This window comes from Phyllostomus hastatus, unplaced genomic scaffold, assembly GCF_019186645.2.
Source record: "Phyllostomus hastatus isolate PE091 unplaced genomic scaffold, TTU_PhHast_1.1 phas_scaffold_345, whole genome shotgun sequence".
NCBI lineage: Eukaryota > Metazoa > Chordata > Mammalia > Chiroptera > Phyllostomidae > Phyllostomus > Phyllostomus hastatus.
The window spans coordinates 21,561,079-21,587,583 of record NW_025334024.1 but is presented as its reverse complement, the minus strand read 5'-3'; the positions used below and the strand labels follow the sequence as shown (position 1 = coordinate 21,587,583).

At 40.6% G+C, this 26,505-nt stretch overlaps 1 protein-coding gene across 1 annotated transcript in view; it reads right to left on the bottom strand.

Annotated features, from left to right (window-relative positions):
* The window catches only part of CDH8 (cadherin 8), a 338,770-nt gene that overhangs the window by 106,467 nt on the left and 205,798 nt on the right, over positions 1-26,505 (bottom strand). Inside the window, exon 8 of the mRNA XM_045818654.1 lies at positions 13,131-13,267. Coding sequence (XP_045674610.1) covers positions 13,131-13,267 — 137 coding nt within the window. The remainder of the gene's footprint in view (positions 1-13,130; positions 13,268-26,505) is intronic.

Here is a 26,505-nt window from a genome sequence, read left to right as displayed (position 1 = left end):
CAACAAGAATTTTTAAAACATGCAATACCTGACTACTTCGTCAGGGGAGCTGACCTCTTTTCCCTCAGACTGTCAAATAAAAAAACTGACAACAGCCAACACAATGGCCATCTGGCATGAATGAATCAAAATTATACCTATTTTCTTTTGTCAGATCAGCAAAAAAGAAATTAGATATTTTTTAGCGTGCCACAGAATTTTCATAATTAAAGTGTGCCATAAGATGAAAAAGGTTGAAAATCGCTTTGTTAGGTACAATAGACAACAATATAGAAAGACATTATCATCCACCCCTTACAAATGAAAAAATCAAGGCTTACAAAGGATAATTACTTTGCCTAAGATCTCATGACTTACAGATGTTGTAATCTGTTCAGAATCCCGTATCTTTCTGACCCCAAACCTGTGCTCTTTGTTACTGTGCTTTGGGGCAGCCACTGAAGATCCATCAGCTGGTGATGAATGGGAACTGAGAAACTGTCTCATTTCACCCACATGCTAAAGTGAACTTGGCCATCCAGAGTTACAGATATGATAGGCCCGACAATTGAACCTAAACCTCCCAAAGAGATTGCTTTATCATTCTCAACTCCTTGCCTCTTAAAATTAGATGTCCCCATTACACTGAATAAAATAAATATGCTACCTTATTCTACCGTTATTCGTTTTTATGATTTTTACCTCAACTAGACGGTAAGCAATTGGACCGCGTGATTTTTTGTTCCTATATACAGAGTACCTAGTACAAAGTCTGGCAACCACTGGTGCATGGGAAAATCTGTATTCGTCTCAATCAATTAATGTTTTTCAAAGCATATTCACCCTCTTTGCCCATCTGTCACACTTGCTTACAGAAAGCAGCAAAAAGTAAAAAGCGTTGAAGTGTTGGCATTAAATCTGGTGAACAAACCTCACTTTATTAGAACTCTGGCCTTATACATATATGTTCTCTGACTTCCCTGAATCTTGCTTTACACATTTCTGAAAGAATGCTCAAAGACACGTCCTTCGCAAAGGTGTCATGAGGACGGAATGAGACAAGTGTCTGCAGACAGTGACTAGCATTCTGCCTGGAATTAAGCAGGATCTCGGATTTCGGTTTATCTCCTTGTCACACCAGACGTTACTCAGTTTTGCAGATAAGAGAGGACATCAGAAAGTTAACAAAGAGCCCACTACTCTTTTGCCTTCATGCAACTCTCCTGATTCACCAAAGAACAGAAAGCTTCTTTGGCCTTTTTGCAACCAGAAGATATGCCTCAGGCGTTCCTTTATATTTTCCTGTCAATCTACTGCACATTTCTGAAGCACAATGGAAGGGCTGTGTGGCGATGAGATGTGCATACAATGGAGGCTACCATAACCATGCCTAAAGCGGGCTCGGATCAAGTCCCTTCTTTTCATCACAAAATTCACAAAACATCCTGGCTGGATCCATGCTATTTTCGTCGTCTATGATGTCCTTGCTTTTCTTCTTTACTTGTCTTAAGACAGCATCGAGCCTGACTGCAAAGGGCACTGGAGAAGCATTTCACAGAACTCGCATCTTCCTTGGATGTGTTGTTTGGATGCTTTCTGTCTCCTTCCATTAGACACTTGACTGTGGTCCAGCAGGCATCCCCTCCTCTACAGAAGCCCCGCCTCCAGGCCAGGAGCTAGGTCTTTAACAACCCGTGACCCTAGTGCTTAGTCAAGATGTGCAGAAAGGTTTGACTCACTAATGTTTTGTATATTCAATCAATTATTACTTGGTACTTCTAGTGACTACTTCATTAGATCTTACATTTCTTTCTTTTTTTTTTAAAGATTTTATTTTTTTATTTTATTTTTAGAGAGGGAGAGGAGGGAGATAGAGAGAGGGAGAAACATCAATGTGCGGTTGCTGGGGTCATGGCCTGCAACCCAGGCATGTGCCCTGACTGGGAATCGAACCTGTGACACTGGTTCGTAACCCGTGCTCAATCCACTGAGCTACGCCAGCCAGGGCAGATCTTACATTTCTTTCTGATGGACACCACTGCCAGGGACAAAATCAATCATTCAGAAAACAGAAACGAAATAAGGATATCTAATTCAGTACTCCCCATTTTCACTAAGATCTATTTATATGCCAGAGGCCATTTGTAGCAGCATATCTAACTGCCTTTTTAAATCCATTTATAACCAATCGCTTCTGATAAATATCCATATTATCTTCCGATTTATTTTAGGTACCAGTTTCCCTGAGAAGTCACCAGTTCCTGTCTGAGATGCTTTTCATATATTTTCTTGAATAAACAAATGTGGGTTTCTATGGTATTCTGTGGAGTTCAGTCTTTCTTTGTAACTGCTACATAATTATATTGGAAATGTGAAAAACAGTTCAGCAGGAAATCAAATGCTGGCTCAGTATGGGTATTTTTATATCCAGAGATTCTCCAATATGAGCGAGCAAGGAGACTTGGAGACTGTGCCTAACACGGAATCTAATGACAAGCCTTATTTAAGAGCCAGAAAAAGCCCACAGGTTTTCTTTACAGTGTGTTAGAGTTGTTTATTTATTTTTTGCCAAACAAAGCAGTTAAATAAAGCTGAGACAGAAAAGGTTCTAAAATGTCCGTGATGTCCGTGTCTCTTAAACAACCAGCTCATCACAGCCCACCTGAAAGAGCAGGTGATGAGGCTTTTTGTGAATGTTGCAGAAATAGATACAGACTATATGTTTATGTTCAATCATGTGCTATTATAATAAAACAATATATAAATTATAGTGTAATAACTCCAATATATTAATATAATCTATTAGAGTATATATAAAAACATACATTCTTCTACGTCAACCAAGTTTTAGTTCTCTATTGGTATTAAAATTTCATTTTAACTAGTAAATAAATACATTAGATTTTTTCTGGAGAAATTGTTTATTTTCAAGTAGATAGCTGTAAATGGAACCTAGGTGGGAATCTATATTTATTTGACTACGAAGTCAGAGCCTTCTCCCGCTGCACTTGTCATCCACGGTTTTGTTCCAGGTCTTCCTTCTCCAGGCTACTATTTGGCATTCATTGTCAAGTTGTAACAGTGGGCGTGTGGGGCAGGCCTCAGCGCTATTCCAGGATCATCTCAGTGGGTAGCAGGAACATTCACACTTCAGGATCAGCCCCTCATTTAGACTTTAATTTATTTTCAACTGAGGAACTGGAGGCTCTCACAAATCCAAATTCCTCTGGAACAGGCAGTTCACAGATGTTAATTTTAAATAAATTACCCCATCTGGACCGACCCCTGACCCCCACCCCCATTCACCCCATTCAGTTACTTCACTGGGGATAAAAGCCTATCAATAATAAGTCATTGTGTTTGACCTTCTTTTATTAAGAATTAGTTGAAGAAAAGCTGTAGATTCTTCAACTCTGGAAATGATAGGTCATCTTTCGTGAATCGTGGCCCATCTCAACAGGCACGAGGCTATCCCTCGGAGAAGAATAGAGGCTAAATGTTCAGAAATGGAGCTGAAGAGACAGACACACCTAGGATCTCATCCAGACTCAGCCACCTAAATCTGGTGAGCTTGAACTTTGGAGTTTTTGTTTTATTAGATGAAAGAACTGACCACGCCGATTTATGGAGTTGTCGTGAGAATTAAACATGCAAAAGGGCAGAGAAAGTTCCACAACGCTGTCTCGCATACAGCAAGCAGCGACACTTTTAATGTATCATTCGCATCCTCGCGGCCAAGGCTTACGCTCCTTAGCAGTAGTTGCTTCTCCTCTTTGCTCATTAGTTTTAACCCGATGCAAATTTCTGCTCATTCACACTCCATCTCTAGCTTGGCTTTAGTTGTATTCCGAATTAGGACTGCAGGGATTACAGTAATTGTTCTCCAAGTTTGGTCCCCGGCCCAGCAGCATCCGTGCCACAGTGAGACTCATTAGAAATACAAATTCAGTGGCCTAGAAATTTATGTTTTAACAAACCCTCCAGGTGGTTTATGCACCACAAAGTTGAAGACTCACCAGCTCACAGCCCTATCCTTCTCCCTCCCATTGTCCATGTCTTATCCCTTCCTCCCCTCCATGATCTCTTCCACTCCCCATTCCGAATGCTAATAGTTGGGGCCCTAAATTTCCCTTATTTTGATATTCCTATGTATTTCATGGGCCCCTTTTAACATAGAGAGAGAATAAGAGAATTTCTTTGATTTGGCATTTAAAGGCAACCATCCTTTGCTTCACTTAACATTCCAACCAGATCCTTGTTCCTGGTTTCCCCTGTCTTCAGGAGATATTCGGAACTTTCCTCCTCTTGAATAAGACATTTCTTAGTGTGGAAACACAGCTCTAAGAAAAGCCCACTGCTACTTGATGATCCTGATGTAAATGCATCTTTGACAAAGGACTTCTTCCAGACAAGAGTCTCTCCTGTCCAGTGGAGGGTGCTCACTCTACCCCCAGTCACCAACTTTTTTAAGGAAACAAAACGGTAGAGTTTCCAATGCAGGTCTTAAAGGAAGGGCTCTACATGCTATTTCTTCGCTTCGCTATTAAGGCTCAAAGAGGAAGGAGTCACATCTTACTGTGTTCCAAGTGCCCGACTCTTCACACATAGTAGTTGCACGTGAAATACTTCCTGAAGTGAGCCAAGCCCCATCTGCTCTGGGGATTTGTTCATTTATGAAGCTTTAGAGAAAGATTACTATTGTGTGAGGTGGAGGCATTACGTTTTGGGGAGCCTGCTCTGTGAATCCTGGCTACGGAGGCCTGGGGAGCTTGTCCCACATCTCAGAGGGATTCCTCATCCTTCTCCCGTGTGTTTTCTGTGAGGCTGAAATAAAACAGGGCTTGTCAAGTGCTCAACACAACGCCCAGGGTTGGTGCTAACGAATGTCAGTGCCTTCGTTCTAGGTTGATTTGAATTCCTGGGTAAATAGCATTTTCAGTCATACAAGGAGCAGGCACAAGCTATTCTGCGATAAATAGCATTGCTTTTGACCTTGGGCAATGTAAGGTGGATCCTTGTCCTGTAGATGCTCCAGAAAAAAGAAATATCAGTATAATAAATGAGGGTATAGAGCAACTAATGCCCTGCCACCACAAATGAGATGGAAGCAAGTTATCACAGTTTAAATTTCTACCCTCTGGCTGAAGGGCCATGACCGGACCTGGCCCTGAAGGGCTAGGTGGGTGGGGCTGGATGCAGATGGAAGTGGTACCTATTTTTAGCCCCAGTTTCTAAGCTTTGGATTAGGGATTTCTGTAATCAGAAAACATGCTGCATTTTCATTCTTTTGCTTTGTTGCTTTGTAACCTGCTTCTACTTGTTCAATACAGATTAGATTAAATGATAAACAGGCTTGTTGGGTAATGAAGTGTGTGCTGGCACGATTCAGAGCTTGCCTCAAGGCTCTTCAGAAGCGAAGAGAAATAACAGTTCTCAGACCAGAAGCCTGGCTCCTTGGAGGAAGAGAGAGGGGACCTCAGGCTCCTTCCTACCAGCGCCTCTCCCGTGGTCTCTGACTCCCAGGGTCGGTTAGTATTCCGTGGGAGTCTTTCCCTGTAAACACAGTCAGTGCCCCACAATTTTCACACAAGGAGAGGGCAGCCGCCCCTGCCCTTTATGTGTCGGCTTTGGTCACTCAGGAAAGAATGGCTTTAAAAATCCCGGAAGCCATTGTGCCCATGTGCCTGCCTTCCTGGGACTTTGAATACAGACCCGAGTGGGATACAGTAGGGCAAAAATCCTTTCCACCAATCAATGAACAACGTTTAGAGTCAGAAGTCATCAGGGTACTGTCTAGTGATATTACTCCATTATTCATTCGCTAATTTAGCAAATATTTATTGGGAATCTCAAGCACTGAGTTAGTATCTTAGGATCAAACAGTAATCAATAATAAAGCAATAATAAACTGTTTCATTAGAGCAAGGACTTTACCTATTTCTTCCTTTGTAAATGTATTCTCAAAACCACAAGCAAATAAATGGTAATTATGAGTCTCAACCAGTCAGTGGATAGAAAAGAGCAAAAATGTGTGAAAACCTATAACAAAGGACTCTGACCCAGCATGGGTTTCAAGAAATAGTAATAAGTTTAGTGGTCACATTAACACTTATGTGAGTAGTTGTAACAGTATAAATGCATTAGTAGATTTAATATGAGTAATACAAATGGCTATTTAATCTGAAATTCTAAAGAACCCATAGTTAACCAGTTGATGGCTATTAGATATATTGTGTCTAATGCTTTCTTCCAAACACGTCAAGGGTTGACACATAGAATTCTGATGCACGTGCACTGCACCGAAGAGAGGATTCTGGAGGAAGGACTGAGAAGTATCTGTGTGTAGGCTACAGATTGTTACTCACTTCTCAGTCATGCACACAGTCATTTACTGATTCAGCATCCTTATCTGAAATAAATGAAAAAAAAAAAAAAAAGAATGGCCATAGTATTTCCAACTCCTCCCATCAATGGGTGACATTCATTTCTTCACTCTTTGAATTTGGTCTTGTGAATGTTACTTGTTTTAGCCAATGTGACATTATTCAACATGATACAAATAGAGACTGAGGAAGTGCTTCTCACCCGTCCTTCATTGCTCCTTGGAATGCTAAGAACACCACCATCGTTGAGCTGGCCTATCAGAGCACGAGAGACCACACGGAGCAGAGAAGACCTATGCCGACTCCGATGCCCTGGTCTAACCAGCTTGTTATACAGTGAGGCCAGGCTAGCTCATCTAACCGCAGACGAGCCACCCGCTGACCAGAAAGCTTAGCAAAGCCAGTTCAGACCAAAGAACTACCCTGCTGCCTCCCAGGACCAAGAGAAATAGATGTCTATCATTTTTAAGCCACTAAATTTTGACATGGTTTATTACACTACACGAGGGAACTGATACAAATTGGGGTGTCTATATTACTATTCCGGCTCCTTTTCTCCTTAAGCCCAAGTGGCTTGGAGGGAAAAACAAAAAAAGACAGAAATGAGTGACAGATAGAAAGTTTACCTATAGGACCAGTAAGATGACAGGGAAGGTGAAAGAGAGGACACACCAGGTTGGGCCTGGAGGAAGACAGAGAGGAGCTGAAGCACTATCACTGCTAATTCAATTCTCACTACACCCCAGATCAGAAGGAACAATTGTCATTCCCATTACAGGGATGATAAAACAGCGAGAAAGGAGAAATTAGGTGTCTGCCCAAGGTTATATGGCCAGGGCGGGGCTACCTCCCTGCAACTGTAGGACCTAAGATTTCTCTAAATAATGAGTGGCCCATAAAGATATATTTTCCCTAAGTATCCTGGGTTGGACAAAGCAATTATTCTGGCAGCTGGGCCCTCTGCCAGGAAGAAACATTCCTTAAGTGCTATCAAACTAGTGTTTTCCCTGGGAGATTTAACCATCATTAGTGAAAAGCTTCATGTGCAATATTGTGTGCAGCCCACTGTAGTGGGCCAGCGCAGTGCATTACCACTAACTGAAAGAGATTAATTTAATGGGCAATTATATGCCTCCTGCTTTAAAACACTCTCAGGTAACCAAAAGTAGTGTGCTTTCTGCGGACGCCAAGGGCTGGTCCCAGGGACACGGTGTCGCTATGGACTCCACGCTCCATCCCACATCACCGATTTCTCTGGGAAGAACCCCCTAGAACTGGCATTCAGTGCTTCTCACCGCCGCGGCAGAGACTCCTCCCCACAGTGTGGTGCCCCTCCCCTGCCGCTCTGGTTGGGATGCATGGTTGCCCTTACAACCATGCATGTTCTGGCTGCCCTGCTCAACCTAAAGGGATCCTGTGTGCCACCTGAGACACTCGGCTCCAATCTCAGCTCAGCGGAACGTCACCCAATCACCAGGGGAATCCCCAAAAGTAAAGACAAGAACATGCAGACAACAAAGAAGGGGAAGTGATTAGGCAAGTAAAAGAGTAAAATAAAATAAACACACGTACACAGACAACAGTATGGTGATTTCCAGAGGGAAAGGAAGGTAGGGGAGGTAGGACAGGGTAAAGGGGGGCGGTAAATGGTGACGGAAGGAGACTTGACTGGGGCGGTGAACACACAATACACTATACAGATGGTGTATGATAGAATTTTACACCCGAAACCTATATAATTTTATTAACTAATGTCATCCCGATGCATTCAATTAAAGAAAAAGGACACCTTACCTTTCTCTGCCTTCCTTCTCAGTGTTGGTATAATGTACATCTGACTGGGGGGCGCGGGTAGAGAGGAGGCGGGAAGAACCTTTGAAACTTGCCTTCCGGAATCCCTGCCTTGGGACTGGGATGCAGTTAAATCCTGGGGAAGCCCCAGGACGCGGTGGGTTGGGTTTGAACGGTTCCCCTGGTGATTTGGATCGGCTGGGAGAGTTAAGGTCTCTGTGTTCTTCAGTGAAACACGCTCTCCCCCTACCAGGTACTCTTCTGTGCTCTCTCTTTTCCCTGTCGCTCAACTCCTGGTCTCTGCAATGGGAAGGGAATTCCAAAGCTCTGCTCTGCCCCTTAGGCAGTGGGTTACAAAGCTCTGCTCTGTGACCCACTATTGCTGCTGTGGGTTACAGGCGTTAGAATAGAAGGGCCCGGTCTAACTCGTGCTTGTTCTTTTCTCCCCTGCACTCTCATCCCTGCACCTGTCTTCTGCTCTGCACAGAAGACCTAATTCATTCATTTCCTTCAGGACAGGAAGTGCTGGTGTCAGAGCTCAATGTAAGCAGGAGAGGGAAAGCGAAGAAGCTACAAGAGGTTTCTTCTGTGGAAGGCATCTCAGAACACGGAATCTGCCGTTACACAGTGTGGGTGCCGGTTCTGCATGCCCAGCCCCAACCCTTGCTCTCTATGAAATCTTGGGCAAGTTACCTAGCCGGTGTCTGAGTTCCCTCTTCTGAAAGATGTGCATAGTAATAGTACTTACTTTCGCAGGGTGGCGTGAGAATTAAATGCATCGTAGGGCTCCCAGAATGCTTTTTTGGTGTTTACTTAGCTAAATTTACCTTAAACCTTCACCGCCATAGTGACCAGCACCCCTGCCCTACAGTTGCAGGGGATGGAATTGCCACTAGCTGAGACACTTAGCAGAGACACACTGGATAAGCCCAATCTCTTGTTAGCACCTGGGCATCTAACAGCCAGCTCCTGTAATGAGATGCCCTGGTTGATTGTGATGGCAAGCTGGATCTATTACCAGTGAAATACTTGGGAGAGGCACACAGTGAAGCATCTCAGCCTCAGTTAAGTGAATCTGACACAAGAGGATTAAAGACAACATCTTCATTCTCATTAAGAGCTAACAGATGGACTTCCCTAAAATCCATTTTTTTAGCTTAATTTCATTTGTTTAAATCTTTGCCTGATGAGACGGTGTTCTGAGAGTAATTTTAAATTGTTCTGCCTGGAATAAATATTTCTTTAACTTTATTAGAACCTCTCCCTAAGGGGTTCTGTTGTCCTGGGTGGTTTTAAATATTCATCTCATCCAAATACAATAAATCTCCCTTTAATGTGTATTCCCCAAGACCTGGTGTGTGGCTTTGCAAGGTAAATATTATGTGATGAGCTAAATAATCAAATCCAGGCAAAACAAGTTACTAAGCCATTGTCTTAGTAACTGCGATTTTTCTTAAATTCTCTGTGGTCGTATTCTACTTCTTTTCATGATTTAGAAAGAGATGACTTAATTGCACCTTTAAAGTTTCTAAATTTATGCCCACCTCAGCTTATATTTCACAGTTAAAAATTAAAGTTCTCTTTTGAACTCTTAATCTTTCTGAATGTAAGAAAGTGACATGAAAAAATTTTTTTAAAAATTGGATTGCTAGCAAAGCTTACAGTTTTACATTTCTTGAGATGTGGCTTCCTGAATTAAGCTTGCTTCTTGGCCAAAATATGTCTATACATTTTGTTTAGTTTTTAATCTCTGAGTAAAAACAAATACACGAATTAATTAATTAAAAAGGTAAGATAACTCTCACTTTAGAACAGAGTGATGTAAGGTTGGGTTATAGATTTTAAATTCTTCATGGTTCATGGACAGATTCATGGTGTTCATGTGGGCAGAGCTTTTCTGTACTTTTTCTTTTTATAGAACCACCTGTAAACCTTAATCTGGGAAATATTTGAGTGATTTCTCTCAAGCCATATAGAAAATTTTATCTGGTGTATTAATTTTTTGGTAATGTGATTATACTGCATTAATAATAATAATAATAATAACTGTACCACTTTAAAAATAATCTTAGCCATCTTAGCATACGATTCTGTAGGTTCATTCATGCTGTCACAAATAGTAAGAGTTCATCTTTTTCAGGGCCGAGTAGTATTCCATTGTGTAAATGTACCACAGCCTTTTTCCTCACTCATTTATCGATGGGCATTTGGGCTGCTTTTATTCCTCGGTGATTGCAAATAACACTGCAGGAAACACAGGCACAGGTATTCTTTCGTGTTAGTGCTTTGGGTTTCTCCGGATACTGCTGGGGGGGCACTGGAAGTATCGGCCAACACTCTGTAAAGTCCCTGATTGTCTAACCGTGATGCCGCACACCGGAAACTAATACAAAATAACACTGAATGTAAAAATATATATACTTTTGAGTAGATAAAAACTAATCTTAATATTTACTTCACTGACAGACGTAAAGTCTTATTTTTTTCATATTCATTATGCTATAATGTTTAAATATAACCGTAGGTCCATGGAGAGAGGCATGCCATGGCGCTTTCTTTCCTGCCTTCCGTATGGAACTGCTTGCAATCACTGCACTCATTGTCTCCTCCCGTACCTCTGTGTCATTCTTCATGGGTCGCTCAGCAGGTTCCCACTCACTCTTTCCTGTGCCGGGGCTTCCAGGTGCCAGGAGAAAGGAAACTCCAAGAGCACCTGTGTTTATGCCTATTTTGCTCACTGCTCTATCTTCATGTAGTTTAGAGTCAATTAATAATCATCGAGTGAATGAACAAATGCCCGTCTTCTCCGCCTGGGGTTGGGACTCCTGTTGACCTGGAATTCACAGCTCATTACCCTTCAGCATCAGCTTTTGCGTCTGTCTTCCTACTTGTCTGTGATTTCTTGCAAATGAGTCTTTTGTTTCTGGATTGTGTCTTAACCACCGCTCTGTTTATCCACATCTTTTTCCCCCTTAAAATGGAGTACATGGATCCTTTTAATCAAGGCCTCCCTGATGAATATTTAAGGGAAAGCATCCATCTCATATAAAAGTGTCATGGATGAAGGCTAACTCAACTAGGTTGCATTCAATACACAAAAAAGTTCTTTTAAAAGTAATTACCATTTACAGACTGTGAAGAAAACTGGTCCCTTTGAGTGTTTTGATAAGCCTTTAAACCAATCTAAACAGATAGAGGTTTTCTCAGAGGCTTAAGGTGATCATGCAGCATCAACATTATAAATCACAAAAACTTTATGCTTGCACCACTCAAGATATAGTTAGCACTTTTAATAAGGCAAGGTCACCCAGTGGTATGCGCTGTTAGCTTTATCCCTGAATGTTACAAGGGGAAACAACTACCACTGTGACACACTAAGGAGGAAAATGGTACTTCTTTTTTAAAAATACTTTATTTATTTATTTTAGAGCGATGGGGAAGGGAGGGAGAAAGAGAGGGAGTGAAACATCAGTGTGTGGTTGCCTCTAGCACACCCCCATACTGGGAATATGGCCTGCAACCCAGACATGTGCCCTGACTGGGAATCAAACCGGCGATGCTTTGGTTCACAGGCCTGCGCTCAATCCACTGAGCTACACCAGCCAGGACCAGAAAATGGTACTTCTAATCTGGGAAAAACACACAAGTGTCCAAAGCTCATCCTCTCTCCAGGCCCCTCTGTGTGGTAGAGTTGAAACTACGTATCAACTCGACTGCACGTTTCTGTGCCTACGCTTGAGGTTGCTGTAAGAAACACACATTCTTCACTCTTGAGTCCACGTTTTCACACAGTGTTGCTTTGTTTTCATTTTCTAAGGCCCCGGGGAGGACATTCTCCCCACATGTCAGAACAAGAAAAACCCATGTCCTTCCTGACAGTCCGGATTACTTTCACTGGTACAAACAAATCCATAGTGTGTCTCAGAGATATTTCCCGTTTTCCCGTTAGTTGTGAATACAAAAAGCAGAGAGAGCACAGAGCCCATTTTAGGGTCTGCACCCTATAATTGTCATCTACATCCTCTACACTGTATGTGTGTCCATGGATTTTTTTCTCATGTCAGTTTCTATTTCCTTACTCAGATTCCCAACTCCCTCAAGAACTGAACGTCTCTTTTGGATCTGACAATATGCAACATGTGTTTTGTTTAGAGGTAAAATGAATATCGTCTCCCCTTTGCAAGTTTTCGTATAATAATGAAAATCTTAGGGCAGAGTGCAAGTTCTCAAAGATAGTGCAGCGCCCATTGTCACCATCCAGCCATTCTTTAGAAGCTCCACAGCAGTGCTGAGGAGCGCAATCAAAGAAGCTACCAGCACAAAAATACATGGAAAGATTAACACGTTCTTTTAACAACCCGAGAATGTCCTCTCAAAAAAAGTTTACATTTTTGCATATAATTTATTAAAAAAATACATTGGAGATACAATTTTAAAGGCTCTATAATGAATGTGTGAAATACATTGAAGTCTAAAAACCAAAAGAAAAAAGCATCTACAATTTCACCTTTCCAAATAATATGTATTGAGAGTGTGAAGGTTCTGTCTATATATGTGTATGTGTGAAATTCAAATATGTGAGTGATGGTTTCTCTACTGTATAAGTATATGTTAGTGTCTGCTTATTTAAATTATAGTGTATAGTCCTTGAGTTCTATTTTTCACCCACTCTCTTATACTAAATCTTTCCTTATATTTTAACATGCAAAACATTGTTTTTAATGATTGATAATAGGTATGAGTTATAAGAATATTTGGATATAAAAAGTTTCCTTCCCACGTATATTGCAACCCTCAGTAACGTAACGCCATGTAAGTTATTTCTTGCTGATATGATTCATTCAAAGACTCCTTCGGAATAATAGAGTACATTCCAGTGCCAAACTATCTAATGAAAACAGGGACCATTTATCATGTGATCACTAGACATACAGCGAACCCAGTCACGCAAAGAAGAAATTAAACCCGGGCACTTACTAATTTCAGTAGCAATGATCGTTATGTTGTGCCATACACTCAACTCTCTGTCCAGGGGTGTTGCCAACGTTATCTTCCCATCATCTGCGTTAATGTTGAATTGTCTCTCCAGGTCAGTGTGCCGGTCGATGGAAAACCTACAAAACAGAGACATCTGTAATCTGCTTCCGTGTGCATGGCATCCATACATTCCCCAGCAGACCTTCAGGAATCCTTGGAGAGTCATCACTGTGAAGTCAAATGAATTGGGAGACTCGGTGGCATCATAATTTGTAAAACAAAATGACTGAATGAGGCACAAGAAACTTGATAATTATTGTCCAAGGAGTAATTAGCTACATATGCAACATGGAGGTCATAAACTGCCATCAATTCCAATAGGTATCATCTTCCAAAATGGATGCTGATGAAGAGTTAATTGGATAATCCATCACATTTATTGGACAGCTTATGATAATTAGCAGTTGCCACAAAATATATAAAACAATGAACTGGAGTCCAAAGCAGGATGGTGCTAGGCAGTGTGTAATTTATTGCAGTTCAAAGGAAATAGGTGTTTGTGTTACACTTATATTTGACTAGACAACCTGCAAGTGCTTTTGTTTTTGTTGCTGTTCATTTGTTTTGTTTTTATTTTAAGTAAAGTTATACACTTAGGCTTTCTATTAGTCTCTGTCCACAGGAATCAGATGGTTGTGGATTCTCTAGTATCTGATATCTAGTAGTAACAATTCTTAAAGTTGGAATAGATATTTTAAAAGTCTTATAATACTAGATCCTATGAAACTAAGAATTTTAAATAGACTTCTTAGTAGCTCCTATACTGAAAAAAATTTTCAAATAAGACAACATGATGGCATTTTATGTGTAGAGCCATCTGCTTTGCAGCTATACTAAGTATTAAGATTATATAGGAATTAGGCCCTGGCTGGCGCAGCTCAATGGACTGAGTGCAGGCTGCGAACCAAAGCATCACAGGTTCAATTCCCAGTCAGGGCACATGCCTGGGTGGCAGGCCACGGCCCCCAGCAACTGCACATTGATGTTTCTCTCTCTCTCTCTCTCTCTCTCTCTCTCTCTCTCTCTCTCTCTCTCCCTCCTTTCCCTCTCTAAAAATAAATAAATAAAATCTTTTAAAAAAGATTATATAGGAATTATTGTTCCATAGCATTTATCCTTTTTATAAACCAAGAACTGTGCTTTGGCTATGATATATCAAAGATAAGCAAGTATATGGTGTAAGAAACGTAACTGAAACAGGATAGAATGAAGGCCCAAAGTAGGGTGCTGTGGACTGAATATTTGTGCCTCTCTGAAATTCATATATTAAAATCTCAATTCCAATGTGCTAGAATTTCTAAATAAGTCTGTCCTTTGGCTGATAATTATAATTACATTAGGTCATGGGCCTGGGGCCCTAATGATGGGATTAATTATCTTATTTTAAAAAAAAAAAAGGAGCTGATACAGGATGCTTCTCCGGTTTCTGCCAGTGATATTACAGGAAGACAACCATCTGCAAACCAGGAATCTGGTTCTCACCAACAACAGAATCTGCGAGTGCCTTCATCTTGAACTTCCAGGCTCCAGGACAGTGAGAAGTAAATTGCTGTAGTTTAAGCCACCCGTCGATAGCATTCCATATCTACAGCAGCCCAAACTAAGACGAAGTTCATGAGCAGTCCCATTTTAGGAGGGGAGCACTGAAGAAAGCCTTTACGGTTGAGGTGGCCTGTTAGGAAGGGCCTAGGAAATCTCTCTACTCACTGATATTTATTGACCCTAACTTTGAAACACGGTTCATGGCTATTGGTGCTGAGCGTACTTTATTTCTTATACATTTGTATGAAATTTATTATATAATCAAGTTGAGACTATGTTATAAGAACATGAGGAAAAATAAAATCCCCACAATTTATGCCTACAGTTTTGTGGTGTTAATATTTTAGTGGATTTCGTTGCAAATAGCATATATTTACATATATTATGCATCTCTACTTATGTATGTGCATCTATTTATTTGTTTCTATATCTACTTGAGACAATAGATGGATTACCAGATAGATACATGGGAGGATGGATAGATAGGTAGTAGATAGACAGATAGACAGATATCAGATAAATGGATATCTGATAGATCGATCGATAAATAGATGGAGAATTCTTTTCTTTTTTTAGTTCTTTTTCTTTTTCTTTTTTTTTTAGTTATTTCTTTTTTCATTAGAAATGGTATTCACATTCTTTTCCAATGCAAACACCACGGGGAAAAGGTATCCATGTTAAACCCTCCCCACCAAAGACAAGCATCATTAAACAGTTGGGAATTATACTTAAAAAGTACTTAATTTTATTGATGATAGTTTATTGCCAAATTCCTTGAGAAATATTGCATAATGAAATGATAACTTCTGATTTAGCAAAGAGCTCCAAAGGAAACTGAGAAGCCGACTTGCGTCTGTGCGCCAGGCACTCACAAACTGACCCTACACCCTGTCTCCGGGATGATCAGAGAAACTCGGACAGGGTTTCAGGACCCAGAGGCATACGTGGATCAAACAGTGCTCTCAACCAAATCCTGAGCATGGGAAAGTGCTCATTACAAAGCATTTCAATCTGTTTTATTATGGAAAGAAGACCAAAAGCCATTTTTCTGGGGAACAATGATGGTTGATGAGACCCAGGAGGTTCCAAGTTTAACTGGAAAAGAACTAAACAGACATGTGTTTTGCTCCAAATATCACGTAGCTTCTGACTCTTAAACGAGCTAAGAAATATCCAGAGGATTAATTATCACTTCCTGCATCATAGTCATAGATAAACTTTGCAGGCACTGCCGGGTTATAGACATTTTATTATCTCACTGCTGATATATTTCACACATTCATGCATCACCCGATTTCCCAGAGGCCACAGCAAAGGAGAGTCAGTCTAATCACTAAAACTCATGGATCTCAAATCTGAGACAAGCTCCTTGGCTATTTGATTGATGCCCAGCGATGGCCTAGACCTTCTGGCCCAGAGGGAAGCACTGAGAGCAAGGACAGAGTTTGGGAAGTTGGTATTTTTTAAGTGGTTTGTTTAATTCCTTATTTAAATTTGTATCATGCAGACCTCAAATTTGAAATAAATTCTATCTCTATTATGGATATACTGATATTTCTTAGATAATTCATAAATTCATTGAGCCTGGATTTCTTTACTGGTCAGATACGGAGTACCCATTTCCCAGGGGTGGTTGTGAAGATTAAAAATAAAGCATAAACCAGTCTCTGGGAGTTAGTAGGCAATAAACACGTGTTCATCATCATCATCACCATCATCATCATGTCCCAGTAAACAGAACTGGAATGAACTTCCCTTCTTGGAGGATGGTAGAGAGGGCCACTTTCTTAACAGTTATAAATAGCATAAAACCAGTGGGGGAAAGTTTGAGGATTGTTTAACTCTGATAACTCTAACACAGACAAGGATATTTTTCTCATCTTTTAAAGTTCCAGTTCATGACAGACTTTATGGGGTGAGTCATAAGAATTTATAAAATCGGCTATAAATACAGCCCTTTAGTGAGATCAGAGGTAAGAATGTCATAATATTATAAGATTACACAATGGGAAGAACTTGATGGGGGAAAAATGACTTAGTTTAAAATTCGACTTAAAATCTACCTCCACTGTTTCAAAACGCCCCTTGCCGCCTCTGTAGACATTTTGCAGATTTTAGTGCCTGGTAGACTTTCTGATGAAGGCTCCTGAGAACTGCTGCGCAGCCCCAGATACTGACTTCACCTAGTCAACAAGCACGCATTAGACACCGAATGTATACCACGCACAAATTTGTTAGGTGCCTTTTCCTTCTTACACCCTTCTTTTTTCTGCTTTGTATAGAATGAGTAAAAGGAAAATCACTTCACTAGCTATGACTTAGTTGCGTTATTAGTCTCTCTGGGCCATGGTTACCTCATGTGTAAAATGGGAGTTATAATAGGCTTTTTGAGGTTTAAATAAGGGATTACACATAAAGCACCTTTTACAGTGTCTGGTACATAATAAGTGCTCAATAAGTATATATTTAAATAATTAATATTATTACTTATCTGGAAACAGTAGGCTTCCACTGCTGATTCCCAGTTCCTTCTCAGGCATAAGCTAATATTCCTCTCACTCCTGGCTCCTCTGTCCCTAAACAAGTTTATCTGGGTTCTCGTAACAGCGGAAATGAACATAGAGAAGACGGATGTCCATTTAAGTGATAAATTAAGGCTGAGGAGTGGGAGCGAGTGAGGAAGCAGATGCCTGCACTTCTGCCACCACTTTACGTGTTTATCTTTTCACCAACTTTTCTGACCCAAATCTCCGTCCCGAGAACGGACCACAGCAGGTTCAAAGGTCTACTGAACATATGTAATTTGTATTCCTATTGAATAATAGATGACCTTTTTTATCATAGTTAAAAATTAATGAGATTTTTATAATTTTAAAATGAATAACATAAAGATTATTCACATTTTAAAAAAAGAAACCGAAAGAATGCCATTTTTAGGGATGTTCTCAGAAGATGCTTGCTCCATTCCAGCCCACAGACGCACGCACACACGCACACACACGCACCCACACGCACTAGCACAGCCCACCCCCTCCCCCCACCATCTCTAGTTGCCAAGATTCAGCTTGCTTTCCTCTCGTTGTCTAAGCTGCCACCATCCACTCCATGATCTCAATTTCTCTGCTTTGCCCCTATCATTCCATTTTGGGACAGAGCTACATCTGCAGCAGTGAAGGGCAATCCTTAATGGTAAGATTCTACCATAAGGCTTTTCCTTAAGCCAATTACCAGAAAATAATTTCAAAGAAAAACAGACTGGGTTAAACACGACGAACCTGGAGTAACAAGTTACATTTTAGAATCCAGTGTACCGTGCATGTTCCCAAGACGTCATCACGGATAGGAGTGTCAGAGCAGACTCTGAAGCCACTGTGCTCTGTGAGATTGCCCGTGTCTTTCTCAACGGCAGCAGCACTTAGAGTGGAGGGCACACAACCTGGGAATCCTCAGTGGGCTCTCACCTGTGGGGGCTCACGGAACTAACTACTCACATCTCATAGTCTTATCCGTAAATAAGAGGAAACACCCAGTTCACAGAGAGGTGCCTAGTGGTGAATGAGTTGCTCCAAGACTCACACTAGGTAAATAAACAAACAAATGAATAAACAAATCAATAAAATAAGAAGCCCATTTTTCAATCCGTAAGTGATCTCTTCAAGCCCGGGGGAACTGCAGAAGTGAAAATCCAGAAATGCAAAGATATAAACAAGGACTACCATTTGCATCCTCTAGAAGCCTTAGGAAAGACAGAATTTTGCAAGTGACACTAGAAAAAGATGCCAGAACTCTTTGTATCTATTCCCATCTTCACCCCTTTCAAAATACCCACTACTATGAGTATCTCCACAGAGCCTAGAGTCCAGGCTTAAGAGATGAGAGATGATGCTGGGTTTCATAGTTCACCTCTCCCCACACCCACGGGGCCTTCTTCCCCTGACCTGCGTCTGTGCTCATCTTCTCTCCCTTAGGAGTGTCCTTCCTATTATATTCTCGTGTTAAGCATTCTCAGGTACCCTTTACTTTACTTATAGAAATCTCCGATTACAAATCCGTCTATTCATATGACATCCCACTCTTGGAGTGTGCATTGTATTTTATAGTTTGTTCCACATATACCTCGGAAAAATAGCGTCATAAAGCTACAATTGCATGTGTAACTTTCTGCAGCCATGGAGCCAAAAAAAATTGTTTTCTTTAGAGTGAATCCCAGGTAAAATTGGACTCATGATCAATTTTTCAATATTTACATAATATGTTTGAAGAAATTCTATTTTTCCCTGAGTCTTCAAAATAATCATTCATAACTGAGAATTCTAAAGAATATGATGGAAGAAAAGAATGCAGTGTTAGATGTTGTGAACGGATTCAATTTAAAGTTGTTAATTTTATTTAATTCCAATAATGTTAATGACTGCTTCTTTTGGTTCATTATGATGCTAAATGTTTGAATGACTCCCCCCAACCCCCTTGCACAGATTGGTGTGACTTTCTCATTGCGTACAACAAGAAGTGGCAGGCTCTGTCACCGAATCACACTTACATTGCAATGGGTAACAAGGGTCTCCAAATGCACTTGGGAAAGGGTGAGGGGTGGCCAGAGATGGCACCAAGAAAATATAGCATCTGTCTAGGGGCAGGAAAAAAGAGTGGAGTTTCTCTAGATGGAATACATAAGGAGAACATCCTCGGCAGAAGGAAATTCATGTAGAAAATCTTGAGTTTGAGAATGTTTGGGAAACTGTAATATTAAAGCACCTAACTAGGCATGGTGATAGCTGAGGTCTGATAGACAAGAATCCTGCCATTTCCCTTCCCATCTCAGCCCCACCTCTTTCCTTCACTCACTCTTTACCGAGTATCTCTTACATACAAGACATTGTACTGGGTGCCAAGGCAAACGTGGAGTTGCTCTCCTGTAACTGAGTCTACTTGCGGAGAAAGACAACAAAGGTGCATGAGGCTTTTCAAAGCTTACAGTGATGTATTAATGGAGAAAAAAAAGGTCTGAGGTGTATAAAATATTACAAAAGTATTCCAATCAAAATACATAGTGAACATAAAAACATAGGAAGACGTTCAGTGTCTTTGAAGAGACCTTGACAAAGGATAGGTGGTTGAAGTTCAAGATTCAGTTGGGGAAGGACACTAGGGATACAGCAGGAAGGGATTTTAAGACCATGTTGAGGAAGTTTTTTTCACTCGTTAAAAATGGAGAGCCACTTGAAAAAACGTAACAGGAAAGTGGTATGATCTAAACCACAGCTGAACGCCATAGAATGTTCTGTGATATAGAAAAATGTTCTGGACTGTCCAATATGGTAACCACCAGCTGCATGTGGTTATTTAGCCCTGGAAATCTACCTAGTGTAATTGAGAAACTGAAATTTTTATATTAGTTCATTTAAATTAACTTGCTGTCGATTCGAAGAGACACGTGTGGTTAGTGGCTACCATGTTGAACAGCAGAGATCTAACCTGAGTTAGAGATCACGTCCACATCTGTGTGTGGTAAAGGGTGGGAGACCAAAGAATGGGGTGACTGTAACTGAGAGAGTAAGAACAAAACACAATAGGACATCACGATTATTTGGATGTGGGAGGTAAAGGAGGTGGAGGAATCTTGGAGAAACACCCTTGTGAAAGGCTCATAACCCCTTCTGTAATCCTACATTGCTTTCAGTTTAGACACATTTCTCTATTTTCTCTCCTCATGACCACTTATGTAATGACCAAATAAAATATACCAAACAGGTCACAAATATTCACATAAGTATTGGCAAAAAATAACTTTTCCCAGAAATACGCGACATCTGGAACTTGCAGTGGCGAAGTGAAATGTATCTCTGGTGTTTGCTTTTCTGTAGCTGGGAGGTTAGGAGCTGTGAGGGTGGAGTCTTTTGTATCATAGATCCCATGATGACCTTGATCCTTACTGCTCGTTCACTCCAGGGTCACAGCAATCCTGACCTACTCCCATGAATTTCCGTAAGCCCATAATGACCTAAGGATGTTAGCAGAAATCTAGGAGGAAGAGAATCTATTAACTCCCTAAAGGTCTTTGTGGAGCTGTCGATTATGTCAACGATGATGTTTCTTTATATGAAAGGAGGTTTTAAAATGCTAAATGCTACATGGACAGTAGGACATAGATGTGTGAGATGCAGAAGATGCCTCATTATACGGCATTATCTGGACCATCCTACCTCACCCAGAACTATGATTTAGTTACATATTGAATATACTTATTGTGGCATTCTTAATTTCAGCCTCTCTGCTGAGTAAGCCTTGTACACTAATTTCTCATTTAATCCTCCCTATAAATGACTCGAGTAGCCCATACAAACTGTTCTGATTCCCAGTGTTTGTAGTTGTAAAATTAGAGTAATATGCATTTCCCCCACTTGCAGAGTTAGTGAGATCAGCATGCTATCCTGACCACAGTATCTGACACATTATCAATTCTTACTAAACATTACATAGCTATGAGGACAGTAGTATTTGATTATATAAGTTTTCTAATTTTGGTCTAAGCAACTTATTATTTAGAAAAATGTTTATGGAAAACATGCACACCCAAGAGATAATAACAGTATTACATAACTATATTAAAGCAGATTTTTGAAGATGTCATAAAGTTATATTTGCTTTGATATTTTAATTGGATAATTAGGCTCCTTTAGTAAATACTAAAGACTCATAGTGAGTACCAGGAATTAATAGGTGAACAAGATGTGGCTTAGTCACTTTTTAAGGCTAGAAATGCATTTGTAGGGAAATAAAAAAAAAGCTTGTTTACTTGTCTAATTTACAATAGTAATAACATAAGCATATCATTCTAGTGTGCAAGCAAATGTAATTTCTTCTAGGGAGACAACAGTATGTTAGACCAAAAATACTCATCCTTGCCCTGGCTGGTATGGTTCAGTGTATTTAGTGCTGGCCTGAGAACCAAAAGGTTGCTGGTTTGATTCCCAATCAGGCCACATGCCTGGGTTGCTGGCCAGGTCCCTAGTTGGAGGTGTGTGAGAGGCAACTACACATTGATGTTTCTCTTCCTCTTTTTCTCCCCCTTCCTCTCTCTCTAAAAATAAATACATAAAATATATATATTTTTAATTTTAACAATATTAAAAAAATACCGATCCCTAAACACAACACGGTGTGCCCACGTGGTCTAACCTAGTCATGTGCATTTAAGCAAGTGCAAAGCCCAACATGACATACTTGGCATTTAATAAAGGTGATCCAGGCATGCTTCCTCTTTTGCCAATAAACAGAACCTCCAGCTTCACTGCACTCCGGGCCCTGCTCCTTCGCCAGCCTTGTTCTGTCCAACCTCAGACCCTGGTCTTTGGAAGGGTGTTTGGGTCTTTGGCTGTCCTTCGTACCGTTAAATACATCTTCCACGATGTTGACCCTTCTCAAGGACATTTATAAATCTTATTCTCATTTACTGTGAATGTCCACATACCCTAGTAGGTACCCCGGACTTGATTTGTATCCTGTGGCGCATTTGAAAGGCATTTCAACTAGACCTACTCCAACCCCCCAGCAAACTGACTTAAAGCCAGTAAACATTTAATGGATGGATGGAAATGGCATTTCTCCATTGTTTAACATGTTCCCTTCTTAAAATATGCAATATTATGTTTTCCTTTGTAACACTAAGTCAAATCTGACTGTCCTTCATCAAAAGCAAGGTTGTATAATACGTTATAGAAATAGAGAACGTAGAATGTAGAAAGACATAGGAAAATAACAGGTCGGCTGAAATGATTCCCATAAATATTTGAACATCAGATAAGGATGTCAATCTCCCTTTGTTGGGATGCAAAATAGGGGATTGATTTTGCTTTCTGAGTATAATAATGTTAGATAACACTGCTCACGCCATTCATGCAAGCATCTTTGTTTCTCTCAGACTATAAACATTATTAAGTTTTATTTTATAGAAGGGACAGAGACTTCACCCATTGATACAAGTAAAATAAAATAAAATAAAATAAAATATAAAATAAAATAAAAACTGTTAAACACCAAATCAGTACTTTCCAAAATAATTTACTCTCTCAAAATTCTTATGCTATTTTTACCACCCTAAATCTCTTATTTTGAAATATTTCATTAATCCATGCAGTTGGATACTATTTGAGAATTACCACCCAGGTACGCCGTGCCACACAAATGTCACTTCAGCTAAGTCCCTTTGCTTCAGTGTTTGCATCTCCAAATACAGGCCAGATAGGCATCTGCTCAGGGAAGACGCCAGAGGGTGGGGTAACAGGAGGGTTTGGGAGCTAGATGGCGAGCGGTGAGAATGCAGTCTCACGGCATCGCTGGTAAGGAGTTTCAGTGGGCTCACCCGTGATCGGCACAAGATTGGCTGTGCAGACAGACCTCCCTTCAAGGAAGGACGTCAGAGCCGAGCGGGCAGCAGTCAGTAGACAGCCTCCGGCTACTGCTCCTAAGCATCCGCCTCATTTACTGAGAGCCCCTTCTATAGAGGGAACCTGCAAATTAAGCAAGCAGACAAATAAAGGTGTGCCATTTTGGCACAATGCAGGACTGCTCTGATCGTCCATAGCCATCCCAGAGAGACCCAAGGGGTTGGGCCAAGGTTTTGCTGGGACTGCCCTGCAGCTGGATGTCTCGCTCCACCCATCCTGCTCCTGTCCCCTTCTGCTCACAGGCGCTGATCCCTAACAAACAGCTTGTCCCTCAAACCCCATTGACCTCCAGGGGAAACAACCTGTAACACATTTGTTTAACTGGAATAAGAACACTGTGTGTTAACATGAAGTTAATGTGATAAAGTATAAATGAGATATACGTGAAGGGCATGGTACTAAAATGTTAAATATGCACGAATAAAGATCCACAAAATATTTCTGGCAACTGTCATTACCTATCTACTCCCCTGTGAGAGAATGCATGTTGGTTTGCCGGGCACACTACAGCGAGTCTCTTCCAAGTGAAATTCTATTTTCTGCCGCCTCATGCTTTTTAGTCCGAGCAAAGCTGCTGGAGGCAGAGAATTTGCAAACACATTGCACTGCAGAGACCAGAGTTTGGCTAGGGCAGTGACCAGCCTCAGATCTAAGACTTACTATTGCCATAATCACTGAGGTCTAGAAAAACAGGGTTTTATAATAATTTCATTGCAGGAAATTAATGAATTCCACACTCCAAGCAGGTAAGCATCACAATATATTTTAGGATGTCCTTTTGCAGCCTGTATGGTAGTTATGGGGGTTTCCTCAAAATAAAGCCAGGTTTTTTCTAGCCAAGTCAACATGAGTGACACTGTCATGGGCCCCATGAGGACTAAAGTCACAAGGGCACTATGACAAGCCTGGAAAAGTCAACTCTCAGCACACAAAGCAGAATTCTAACACAAAGGATTGCTTTGACTGCTACAGGTTTAAAATATGCTTTAAAGTCTTACATTTAGTGAGTTTCTAAGTCAGAATTAGATCCCGGAGTTATGTGAGGACAAGCTACTCAAATTTCAGATACAACTCCAAACTCCTATCAGTCAGTCTAGTCTAGAAGTTGTAAACTTTTCTATGTCAAGTAAATAACTTTGGCCTTGCAGACCATACCTTCTAAATCCTAACTATTCGTTTCCACAGTGGAAAAGCATCAGGGAGCCTGTGTTCCCATAAAACTTTATTTATAAACATAGTAGGCCAGATCTGGCACACGGACAATAGTTAGCTGGCCCCTCATATAATGTAATAGAGTCAAAGTTTTCACTGAAGTCATGGGTCTTCCCTCATGCAGGTTCTGTGGGAAGGAAAAGGGGGAGGGGGCTCATATAGTCATAACAAGATGCATAATCTATGATACCTATCGGAATAAGCGTCATGATATTTGCAACATGCTCAGTGCAGGAGAATGGGGACCACAGGGCAGCACAGGGGCCTGGGAGCCCCCCTCCTACACAGCACCCCAGATGCTCTACACAGCCGCAAAGCATTCCATGATGAGTCACGCTGCCTACCTTCTCGGGTTTTTAAAGAGCGCCATGCTGCTTAGCAAATGAACTTACCTGGGAGACCCTAGCACAAAGACACCTGAGTTCCCACGGAAGTGGCCACGACACCTTTAGTCCCAGCAGAGCTCCTCGGGGGGCAGTTAGGGGGACGCCCCTCTCGGAGGAAGGCAGTGTGTATCTATTTTTCAAATTTAACAGGCATTAATGTACTTTTCTATTCTAAAAAATGGTTTGCTCAACATTGGTTTGCAGGCTCTATATGGAAAATTTATAGGAAGATACAATTATTGAGCCTACTGCAAGTGAAGATGCTATTTAGAGCCACATGTAATGAAATAAACCCCTTAGTTATGAATCAGTTATTATATTTCACTGAACTCCAACTGTTTCTTTCTCCCTGGTTAATTTCATTCTAGCCTTTGTTATTACGCCTAAAGAAACCATTTTAACATTTTCTTGCGTGCACTTTGAGTATCAAAAATTCCATCTACAAGTTTTCAGCTTTTTGCCTCTAATTGCTCTGCTGGTTGCTCTAACTGCTTTAATAAATAATAGTATTTGAGTTCTGCTAGTCTCAGAATTTGAAGGTCCCTGCATCACTTATTATGTACTATTCCTTTGAGGAGAAAAAGGAGACTTTTTCTACCCAAAGCATTCCTTTATAGTGAGAAAGAGAGAGAGAAGGAAGAAAAGAAATGCGAGAACATTAGAAGCACACAGTCCATCCTCCGCAGTAATACCAGGTTCTCTATGGTGTGAGATATTCCCCCTTTAAGATCACTGGACAGCTATCCTTGCTTCTATTCAAAGTCATTGGGTAACTAGGCAATCCCCTCCTCCGTGTGACCCTGAAGCTCTATAACCTAGTTTTAGTCCTCATTTTCAGATGGCATGTATTAAAGGCCAGCTTGACAAAGGGGAAGGACCTGGGTTTTCCATGGCTACCCAGCCAGCCTCCTTACTAAAGAATAAGGTCCAAGAGGGCAGAAGCTCTGTCTTTGTAGAAATTCCCTGGGGAAAAAGTGGGTTCTATTGATACTACTTATACAACTACATAAGTAAGTTAAAAATTATATATATATATATATATATGTATATATACACACACATATATATACACATATATATTCATAGTGAATGAATAAAGAAATGGTTATGTGACTAAACAAATATATCAAGTAATTAAGTAAATAATTACGGGTAGTTGAATTAACAGGCTAATGAGTTTTTCAAAACAATGACTTGGAAGAGTTGATACTTTTGAATTGGGAGACATGTTTAATTATTTAAAAAAACCTTAGTCCTTTTACTAGACTCTTGTATACCATTGGAGGGAATGCAAAATAGTACAATTGCTCTAGCAAAAAAAAAGTATGTAACTTTCTTAAAAACTTAAAAATGGAACTTGTATATGATCTAACAATCCCAGTTTTGGATATTATTGAAAAGAATTAAAATCAGGTTCTCAAAGAGATATTCATGCTCACATGGTAATTACAGAATTATTTACAATAGTGAGGATGTGGGAATGACCTAAATGCCCATCAACATGGACAGATAAAGAAAATGTGCTATACGTATAAAACCACGGTATTTAGCCTTAAAAAGAACAAAAGAATTCTTTACTGTGTGACAACATAGATGAACCTGGAGGCTATTACGCTAAGTAAAATGAGGCAGTCACAGAAAAGACAAATACCACGTGATTTCACTTACAGCAGGTATACAAAATAGGCAGTTCCAGAAGAAGAGAATGCCCGTTGCCAGGGGCAGGGG